The following is a 9,267-nucleotide window of genomic DNA, read 5'->3' as shown; positions in this document are numbered from 1 at the left end:
GCCGGAGATGTGGCAGAAGTGTCTGGCCTCCATAGACGAGCTGCTGGATATCCTCTTCGCCAACCCCAACATCTTTATAGGCGAGAACATCCTGGAGGAGTCGGAGAACCTCGGCAACCCAGAGCAGGTGTGGGGGGCGGGGTCTGAGGCAGGAGGCGGGGCCTCTGCAATTCCAACCAGAGAGGAAGAGGCAGAGATTTGGCAGCCTTGAGATGATTGACATCTGGGGGCAGGGTCTGGGTCCCAGGTGTGGGGATTGAGCAGCTCGGGTGGAGCCTTCAGGGACCTGGTGGAGGGGGCGGGCTGTGGGCATGGGGGGCGGAGCTTCAGGAGACTTGTTGGATTAGGAGCCGGGAGCGAGGCTCGGGGTGCAGGAGCTGTTTTAAGTGGTCTCCGGGTGATTGGCAGCTGTGGGCAGGGCCTGGGTCCCTGCATGGGACCTGAGCTGCCTTAGTTGGGTGATTGACAGCTGGGGGTGTGGCCTGGTGCAGAGAGCAGGGTTTAGAGTAAGAGGGTGGGACTTCAAGCAGTGAGTGACAGCAGGGGGTGGGGCTATGGTAGATGCAATCTCACGCCCCAAAGGGGCGGGGCCTGGAGCCCAGATGGGGTGGTGCATGAGCAGTAGAGATCAGGATGTGGCTGGGTGGGATGCTGAGACTAACCCCTGACCCTGTGCCCCAGCCCTTCCGAGTGCGCGGCTGCATCCTGACGCTGGTGGAGCGCATGGATGAGGAGTTCACCAAGATCATGCAGAACACGGACCCCCACTCCCAGGGTGAGCGCGGGGCATGGGGGGAGGGTCCGGGACTGTGGGTGGGGGCGTGGGTGGGATCCAGGACCCCAGGCAGGGATGCGGGGGTGCCTAGGATCCCAGGTGGGGGCATGGGGGTGGTTCATAACCCCATGCGGGGGTGTGGGGGGCCAGTGTCCCCCCCCGCGTCCCCCTGACCTGCTGCCGCCGCCCGGTGCAGAGTACGTGGAGCACCTGAAGGACGAGGGGCGAGTGTGTGGCATAGTGGCGCGGCTGCAGCGCTACTTGCAGGACAAGGGCAGCACGGAGGAGCTGTGCCGCGTGTACCTGCGCCGTGTGCTGCACACCTATTACAAGTTCGACTACAAGGCCCTGCAGCGCCAGCGCGGCCCCGCTGGTGACTCCAAGGTACTGCTGTGCCCCTGCGCCCCCCACACGGTACCCCTCCGCCCGCACCTGACCCGTGCCCCTTCCCGCAGTCGGAGCAGGACCAGGCAGAGAACGAGGGTGAGGACAGCGCGGTGCTCATGGAGCGGCTCTGCAAGTTCATCTATGCCCGCGACCGCACCGACCGCATCCGCACCTGCGCCATCCTCTGCCACATCTACCACCATGCTCTGCACAGCCGCTGGTATGCGGCCCGTGACCTCATGCTCATGTCGCATCTGCAGGACAACATCCAGCACGCCGACCCCCCCGTGCAGGTGCGCATCCCCCTGTCCCCGTGTGCCACCACGCTGGGACCGGGGAGCCCACATCTCACGGCGCCTTTGTGTCCCACAGATCCTGTACAACCGCACCATGGTGCAGCTGGGCATCTGTGCCTTCCGCCAGGGTCTGATCAAGGATGCGCACAACGCGCTGCTGGACATCCAGTCGAGCGGGCGTGCCAAGGAGCTGCTGGGCCAGGGGCTGCTGCTGCGCAGCCTGCAGGAGCGCAACTCGGAGCAGGAGAAGGTGGAGAAGCGGCGCCAGGTGCCCTTCCACATGCACGTCAACCTGGAGCTGCTGGAGTGCGTGTACCTGGTGTCGGCCATGCTGCTAGAGATCCCCTACATGGCCGCCCACGAACTGGATGCACGGCGCCGCATGATCAGCAAGCAGTTCCACCACCAGCTGCGCGTCGGCGAGCGCCAGCCCCTCCTCGGTGAGTGCCCGGGCAGGGGTGGGGCCAGGGCCTTGGGGCCTTGGCTGCGGTCTGGGGCGGGCTTGGGCCCCGAGTCCTGGATCGCACGCCGGGATTGGGTCTCAGGTCCCAGGCCTGACAGGATCGACCCCCAGATCCCCGACCTGGGGTAGTGTTGGGATCAGGGGTCTGTGTGGGTCAGGATTGGGCCCCGGATCTCGTGCCAGGATCAGGGGAATCAGGCCCAGCGTAGTGTCGGAATCGGGGGCCTCAGTCTGGGTCAGGATTGGGCCCCAGATCTTGGTCTTGAGCTAGTGTTTGGGTCGGGATTTGGGCCTCAGGTTGCAGACCCGGGCTAGCGCAAGGATCAGGGGCTTAGCGTGGGTCAGGATCAGGCCTCAAATCCCAGGTCCGGATAAGGTTCAGGCCCCTGGTTTGGGTGGGAGCGAAGTGGGGTTGGATCCTCCCAGCATGCTTTGGGGCAGAGGGCAGTAGTGCCTAGTTCTCTCCCAGCATTCTCTGGGCTTGGCCGGACCCCTCCCAGCATGCCCTGGTGCAAGGGTGGTTGGCCTGGGGGTCCAGGCTGGCCCCCTCCCAGCGTGCCATGGGGCAGCGCCCCACCCACCCGCCCGCAGGCCCGCCCGAGTCAATGCGGGAGCACGTGGTGGCAGCCTCCAAGGCCATGAAGATGGGCGACTGGCGCACCTGCCACCGCTTCATCGTCAACGAGAAGATGAACGGCAAGGTGTGGGACCTCTTCCCCGAGGCCGACAAAGTCCGTGACATGCTGGTCCGGTGAGTGGGGCAGGCTCAGGCTCTTGGAGCCAGTGGGGAGCTGGGTCTGGTTCTGGGGAAACTGAGGCAGGGGACCCGGGGCGGGGCTCAGAGGCTCAGTGAGGGGCGGAGTCTTTCCTAGGGAGCTGGTTCAGGCTCTTGGCAAGCTCAGGCTGAGAACCGAGGAAGCTACTGGTTCAGGCGTTGGGCAAACTGAGGCTGGGGAGCAGGGGGAGGAGCTTGTTGGGGGCAGAGTCTTTGCCAGAAGCCAGTCGATAGGTGCTGGTTCAGGGTCTGGCAAACTCAGGCTGAGACCTGGGCGAGGTAGGTGGAGCCTGTTCTACAAACCAGTGGGAAGCTACTGACCCGGGTTGTGGGTAAACTGAGGCAGGGGCCCCAGGGATGGGGTTAGGCAGCAGAGGGAGGAGCTCGAGCACAGTAGGTCCCATTGGGGGTGTGGAGTCATTTCTAGGAGCCAATCAGGAGTTAGGCTCCCCACAAACGCAGGCAGGCAGCTGGGGGGTGGGGGGAGCTTACAGGCAGGAGGGGCGGGGTCTTGATGTGACCCCGCCTCCCCCTTGCAGGAAGATCCAGGAGGAGTCTCTGCGCACCTACCTCTTCACCTACAGCAGTGTCTATGATTCTATCAGGTGAGCTGGGGGCGGGGTCTGGTGGTTGGGGGCAGGGCTTGCTGGGAGGGGTGGGGCTTGGCACTGGGCCCTTCCCCCGGTGTGGTGGCAGCATGGAGATCCTGGCAGACATGTTCCAGCTGGACCTGCCCACGGTGCACAGCATCATCAGCAAGATGATCATCAACGAGGAGCTCATGGTGAGCGGGGGCCCCAGAGCCTGCGCCCGGTGCTGGGGGGCAGGGGCCCGGTATCGGGGGCTGCCTGGGTTTGCCAAGAGCCTGTGCCCGCTGCTAGAGGGTGGTGGCGGTGCATGGGGGGGCAGGGGAAGGCCTCGGGGGCTGGGCTGGGCTGAGCTGAGCTGTCTGAATTTGCCGAGAGCCTGCGCCCGTTGCTAGAGCAGGGTGGGAGCTGGGGGCCGTGTGCCCTGCTGACCACCCCCCGTGCTGGCGCCAGGCCTCGCTGGACCAGCCCACGCAGACGGTGGCCATGCACCGCACGGAGCCCACGGCGCAGCAGACGCTGGCGCTGCAGCTGGCCGAGAAGCTGGGGGCGCTGGTGGAGAACAACGAGCGGGTGCTGGACCACAAGCAGGGCTCCTACGGCGGCGGCTACTTCCGCGGTGAGCGCCCGCACCCCGGGGGCGGTGCAGGGGTGGGCTCCGCAGACCCGCGGGGGGGTTGTAGGGGTGGGTGCCCGCATTAACCCCCTGCCTGTTTCTGTCCCCAGACCAGAAGGACGGCTACCGCAAGAACGAGGGCGGCTACATGCGCCGCGGCGGCTACCGGCAGCAGGAGCGCAGCTCCAACTACTGAGCCCCAGCCCGGATGCCTGGGTCCCTTGGTTTGGGGGGGGCGAGGGGGGATTAACGTGGAATAAAGCCAGGAACCAAAGACCTTGGACTTGGACTCTGCTTTGGGGGGACCAGATGATGAGGGGGGGGGCTTATCTGCCCCCAGCTGGGGCAGTTCCCACACCTCCCTGCCCTGTGATTGGCTGAGTACGGCCCTGCCCCCCATATTAACCCCTTGCAGGCAGGGGTGGGCAGTGCCCAGTCAGGCATGGGGGTTAACGAGGTGGGTTAATGAGTAGCTGCCCTGCGGGTGGGGGTTGGGGGTAGCTGCCCCTAGGGGGGTGAACTTTGGCCGGCAGCAGGCGTGGACGGGGCAGGATGCTGGGGCTCGGCGGACCACGGCGGCGGGGGGCAGCAGGGCTCCCCCAGGGGGACCCAGGCATCCTGGGGGGGTTCAGGGACGGGGCAGCACTGAGGGCCAAGAGCGGGCAGGAGCTGGCCCGGGCCATGCTGGTGCTGGGGCTGTGCGGGCTACCCGGCTTCGTCCGCAGCGCCCCCGCGGTGAGATGTGGGACCCCCCGCAGGAGGGGAGCGAGGGGGGCTGAGGGGTGCCCTGCTGCCCCCTGACCCCCCGTCCCTGTGCCTGGCAGCTGCTGTGGGTGTCGCGGCGGGTGCTGGGGCGCCGGCTGTGGCAGGGGCTGCTCCGCGCCTCCTTCTACGGGCAGTTTGTGGCAGGTGCAACGCCGGCCGAGGTGGGGGTCACCGCGCGGCGCCTCCAGGCCCTGGGCCTGCGCCCCATGCTGGCCCTGCCCTTCGAGGAGGACGTGGGGGGGCCGCGGTCTGATGGGTAAGGGGGTGCGCGCTTCGGGGGGGCTGTGGGGTGGAAACGAGGGGCACGGCCGGGGGCAGCGCCCGGACGCCTGGGTCCCAGCCCGCGGCCCTCCGGCAGGGAGCACTGGTACGAGGGGAACAGCGCGGCGGCAAGGGGCTGCGTGGAGCTCTCAACGCAGGGGGGGCCGCGGCCCATGATGCAGCTCAAGGTCACGGCCCTGATGAGCGCCCATCTCTGCGTGAGTACGGGGGGTGGCCCGGCCCCTGCACCCTGTATGGGGGATGTGGGGGATGCCAGCCCCCCCGACGCCCCCTTCCTTCCATCAGAAGACGGTGTCAGGGCGCCTGGCAGAGCCGGGGGGTGGAGCTCTCAACGCAGGGGGGGCCGCGGCCCATGATGCAGCTCAAGGTCACGGCCCTGATGAGCGCCCATCTCTGCGTGAGTACGGGGGGTGGCCCGGCCCCTGCACCCTGTATGGGGGATGTGGGGGATGCCAGCCCCCCCGACGCCCCCTTCCTTCCATCAGAAGACGGTGTCAGGGCGCCTGGCAGAGCCGGGGGGCGCGTCTGATCTGAGCCTGGACAGAGTTGTGGCGGTGATGGCTGGTGAGGTGAGTACCCCCCATCCTGCCCCTCCTCGCAGCGACCCCAGCGCTGACCCCCCCGCCTGCCCGCCTGCCCCCCAGGACCCGCAGGTCCAGAACCGGCACCTCGGCGCCGCGCTCGCCCGGCTGGATGGCGTCGCACAGGTACAGGGCGGGCAGCCTGGGGAGGGGGTGTCTAGCGTGGGGAAGCCAGGCGTCTGGGACCCGTCGCTTGCCTGGGTCCTGGCCAGGCGCTGGGCTCCCACGGCGCCTGTGCCCGCAGCTGGCGTCACAGCGCGGCGTGCGGGTGCTGGTGGACGCAGAGCAGACCTACGTCAACCCGGCGCTGGGGCTGGTGACGTTGGCGCTCATGGCCCGCTGGAACCGCGACCGCGCCTGGATCTGGAACACCTACCAGGCCTACCTCCAGGTACCCACGCCCTCCCTGTGCCCCCGACCTCCGCCCCCTGCCCCCTGACCTCCGCCCCCTGCCCCAGGACTGCCGGGCACGACTGCAGCAGGACGCTGGTGCGGCCGAGCGTGGGGGCTTCTGCTTTGGGGTCAAGCTGGTGCGTGGCGCCTACCTGCAGCAGGAGAGGGGCCTGGCCCGGGCCCGGGGGTGCCCTGACCCTGCGCACCCCACCTGGGAAGCCACCAATGCCAGGTAGGGCCTGCCCCCACGCCTGGGTGCCCCGGAAGAGGCGGATGCCTGGGTCCCCCGTCCACGCCTGCCTCTCGCTGCAGCTACGACGCGTGCCTGGACCTGGCGCTGGAGAGGGCAGCGCAGGATGGGCAATGCTTCGAGCTCATCGTGGCCACTCACAACGAGGCCTCCGTGCGCCACGCCATCCGCAGGTGCCCTTTGCAGCATGCCCTGGGCAGGGGGAGACCTTCCCAGCATGCCCTGGGGTTGGCATGACCCCCCCCCCATGTGTTGTCCACAGAATGGCGGAGCTGGGCATCCCCGAGGCGGACGGGGGCGTGTGCTTTGGGCAGCTGCTGGGCATGTGCGACCACGTCTCGCTGGCACTCGGTATGACTGCACGTGTGTGCACATGCGTGTGCCACAGGCCCGGGCTGTGTGCCCCCCCCCCCATGTGCTGACCCATGTCCTCCCTCGCAGGCCAGGCTGGCTACACGGTGTACAAGTCGGTGCCCTACGGGCCCGTGGAGGGCGTGCTGCCCTACCTGGTGCGCCGGGCGCAGGAGAACCGCAGCATCCTGGCCGGGGCGCGGGCCGAGCGCGCCCTCCTCACGCAGGAGCTCTGCCGCCGCCTGCTCCGGCGCCCGTGACGTGGCCAGGAGGACCCGCAGCCCGGGCAGATCCTGCACACACTCTCCGCCGTTCCCTCCTCTCACCTTTGTCCCTGGGGGTGCTGGGACAGGAGCTGCCCTTGGCATGACTCCGTTTGGCATTTACCCCCAGCCCCGAGGGCTTCCGGACAACGTGGATGGCTGGGGGCATGAGCAGCTCCCCCTGATCCCCTGCACAATAAATCCCAGCATGACTCACCGCAGCCTGGCTTCAGGCCCAGTTTAATGGGGGGCTCGCCTGCGGGATGGGAGAAACCTGGCATCCAAGAGCACCAGGGATGCTGGGAGCGGTGGGCGGCATCAGGGGAGCAGGTGCGTGGGTGGGGGGCAGCAGGTCTGGGGGAGCAGGGACCGAGATGCCACCATGCATCCTCCTCCGATGCCAGCCCTGTGGAGGGGGATACAAGCAGGGTGAGGGGCTGCAGGGCTTGGGGGGGCCACATGCCAGGGTCCCGCGTCGGACAACTTACCCAGAGCGCTCCCAGGACCACCACTGCCCCACCGCCCAGGCCGGCCGCCCAGACCCAGGTCGAGTTAGCGTTAGCATCCAGCCATGGCCTAGTGCGAGGTGGGGCGGTCACGTCCGCGAGGCCGGAGGGGTCCACCTGGAGAGTCCAGGGGGTGTCCAGCCTGGATGAGTCTGGGGGGAGCAGAGTGAGACATGGGCATGGCGCTGCGGGGCCAGATTGGGGCCCGGTCTGGACTGGGGCTCCCACACCCCCCCTTGCCAACGAGCCACTGGGGACCTGGCATCTGGGACTTGGGGCACCCCCAGAGGAAGCCCCCACCCCACCCCACAACCTACTGAGGACGTGGAGCTGGGTCTCGGCCATGCCGGTCCCGTGCGCGTGCTTCACCCGGCACTGGTAGGTGCCGCGGTCAGCCGGGCTCAGCGGGCCCAGGCGCAGGCTGGCGTCTCCCTTGTCCGGGTCCCCCACCAAGCTGGAGCGGGTGACGTAGGTGGGGTCCGTGAACCGGGTGTCCACCTTGCCCTGGTAGTGGATGTAGACTGAGCTTTTGCCCCCAGCGCTGTCGAGTCGGGTCCAGTACAGGATCAGGTCCTTGGCAGGGGGGTGGAAGGTGCAGTTCAGAATTGCCGTGGCCCCCGCCTCGGCCTCCACCACCATCGGTGCCCGCACGGCCAGCTCGTCTGCGGGGGGTGGCAGGTTAGTGCGAGTGCAGTTTGGGGGGGGTCTAGGTTTGGGGGCTGGGAGAGGGGGACCATACCTGATATGAGCCCCGCAAGTGCCCCAAGGAGGATGGGCAGCAGTCGCATGACGGAGAGGCCTGCAACGGCAGCAAGAAGGAGGGGGTGAGAGGCAGGGTTGGGCCCCGGACCCTCCTCCCCTTCGGGGTAGGCACCTAAGTCCCCAGGTGGGGAGCGGGGTAGGGGCAGCCCTGGACACCCGGGTCCCATCGACGTACGTCCCCCAGGCTCCCTGGCACCCCACTCACCCATGGATGCTGTGGGGTGGCTGGTGGCCAGCAGGGGGGTCTCGCCAGCTGCCCAGGGCCCCCACGGTGGGGCGGCCGCGCCCGTGCTGGAGAAGGGAAAGCGAAAGCGCCCCCTCGGAGCACGGTTCCCCCTCCGGCCTCGCCCGGCCGGACGGAGGTCTCCTCTGGAATTTCCTTTAGGCCTGGCGCCAGCCCGCCTGCCCCTGGTCCCAGCAGGCTGCTGCCGGCTGCGGATGTCAAGGCCAGGCGAGGTGGGAAATGGGAGTGTGGTGTGTTGGCATCCATCCCCGAGGCCTCGTCCGCCCCCTCCCCGCTACAAGGTGCCACGCGCTCGTGTCAAGGGCAAGGCGCCCTGTCACGTCCTGCCCGGCTCAGCTCGCCCACAGCGGGCACAGGCCTGACACCCCCCCCCACCTCGCCCCTAATCCGGCTGGGAACACGGCTGCGAGCTGAGCTGGCGTCAGCGGCTCAGGGCGAGGATGTGGTACGCTCCCCTGGCTCCTGCCTCCATCATCCCCTCGCCGTGTGGGCATGCTAAGCCGCCCGCCTAAGGAGTGCTGGGACATGAGGCCTGCTGGGCCCCGCATGCCCGAGTGCTGGCGCGAGCGGCTGCCAGGGCCCGCGGTGATGAGCGTGCAGCATGGCTGCGGCGGGGGTCGGCGCGTGCGAGGGGCAGCGGGCTGGGGTGGATGGCGTGAGCGGGCAAGGCAGCCCAGGCGGTGTGAGCGACTGGCACGAGGGGGCCTGAGGGGGAACAGGATTTGGTGCCCGCGCAGGGCACTGGCGTCGCGTGCACCACCAGCGCAGCCAGGCGCATGCGGCGGGGAGCGGGCAGGCCTGGGCCTGGCTCGCTGCCCTGCTTGCCTAACGGCGCAAGGAGCTGGTACGGGGAGCAGGGGGCAGTTATGCCAAGCTGGGCGGGGGGTCGTGCCCGCATGGCTGCCCTCGTGCCAAGGCAGCGCGGCCCCGGGGTGCCCAGGCGGCGCGCGGGGCCGGTCCCGCGGGGGCTG

The 9,267-nt window shown here is 68.6% G+C and overlaps 3 protein-coding genes across 3 annotated transcripts in view; 2 read left to right on the top strand and 1 right to left on the bottom strand.

Annotated features, from left to right (window-relative positions):
- Nucleotides 1-4,173, top strand: part of LOC102379089 (eukaryotic translation initiation factor 3 subunit C) — an 11,948-nt gene extending 7,775 nt beyond the window's left edge. Inside the window, 10 exon segments of the mRNA XM_025194945.1 lie at nt 2-127; nt 682-775; nt 972-1,159; nt 1,231-1,455; nt 1,535-1,898; nt 2,513-2,672; nt 3,236-3,301; nt 3,393-3,480; nt 3,737-3,902; nt 4,010-4,173. Of these exon segments, the coding sequence (XP_025050730.1) occupies nt 2-127; nt 682-775; nt 972-1,159; nt 1,231-1,455; nt 1,535-1,898; nt 2,513-2,672; nt 3,236-3,301; nt 3,393-3,480; nt 3,737-3,902; nt 4,010-4,095 (1,563 nt within the window). The 3' untranslated portion in view covers nt 4,096-4,173.
- A 137-nt stretch (nt 4,174-4,310) lies between these two features.
- Nucleotides 4,311-7,005, top strand: PRODH2 (proline dehydrogenase 2). The gene is made up of 10 exons (XM_006038440.2): nt 4,311-4,634; nt 4,724-4,920; nt 5,023-5,143; nt 5,432-5,515; nt 5,591-5,653; nt 5,772-5,918; nt 5,986-6,152; nt 6,233-6,343; nt 6,433-6,521; nt 6,612-7,005. Exons 1-10 carry the CDS (start codon nt 4,452-4,454, stop codon nt 6,779-6,781), a joined length of 1,332 nt encoding a protein of 443 aa, XP_006038502.2. The 5' UTR covers nt 4,311-4,451; the 3' UTR covers nt 6,782-7,005.
- LOC102378584 lies at nt 6,987-9,136 on the bottom strand. The gene is made up of 5 exons (XM_025194954.1): nt 8,258-9,136; nt 8,030-8,089; nt 7,608-7,863; nt 7,273-7,442; nt 6,987-7,190 (listed from the first exon to the last, which is right to left on the bottom strand). Exons 1-5 carry the CDS (start codon nt 8,540-8,542, stop codon nt 7,014-7,016), a joined length of 948 nt encoding a protein of 315 aa, XP_025050739.1. The 5' UTR covers nt 8,543-9,136; the 3' UTR covers nt 6,987-7,013.
- Between the last annotated feature and the right edge of the window lie 131 nt (nt 9,137-9,267).

Source organism: Alligator sinensis, unplaced genomic scaffold (assembly GCF_000455745.1).
Source record: "Alligator sinensis unplaced genomic scaffold, ASM45574v1 scaffold1121_1, whole genome shotgun sequence".
In the NCBI taxonomy this organism is placed as follows: domain Eukaryota; kingdom Metazoa; phylum Chordata; order Crocodylia; family Alligatoridae; genus Alligator; species Alligator sinensis.
The sequence above is the reverse complement of the archived record's forward strand: the minus strand, read 5'-3'. Positions and strand labels throughout refer to the sequence as shown.

Bases quoted from the DNA above. Each gene is read 5' to 3' on its own strand.
- PRODH2 (XM_006038440.2), top strand. From the start codon at position 4,452: ATGCTGGGGCTCGGCGGACCACGGCGGCGGGGGGCAGCAGGGCTCCCC. The intron at 5,919-5,985 runs GTACCCACGCCC...CCCCTGCCCCAG, and splicing joins CCTACCAGGCCTACCTCCAG to GACTGCCGGGCACGACTGCA. The intron at 6,344-6,432 runs GTGCCCTTTGCA...TGTTGTCCACAG, and splicing joins GTGCGCCACGCCATCCGCAG to AATGGCGGAGCTGGGCATCC.
- LOC102378584 (XM_025194954.1), bottom strand. From the start codon at position 8,542: ATGGATGCCAACACACCACACTCCCATTTCCCACCTCGCCTGGCCTTG. The intron at 8,090-8,257 runs GTGAGTGGGGTG...CTGCCGTTGCAG, and splicing joins CCACCCCACAGCATCCATGG to GCCTCTCCGTCATGCGACTG. The intron at 7,191-7,272 runs GTAAGTTGTCCG...CCCCCTCCACAG, and splicing joins TGGTCCTGGGAGCGCTCTGG to GGCTGGCATCGGAGGAGGAT.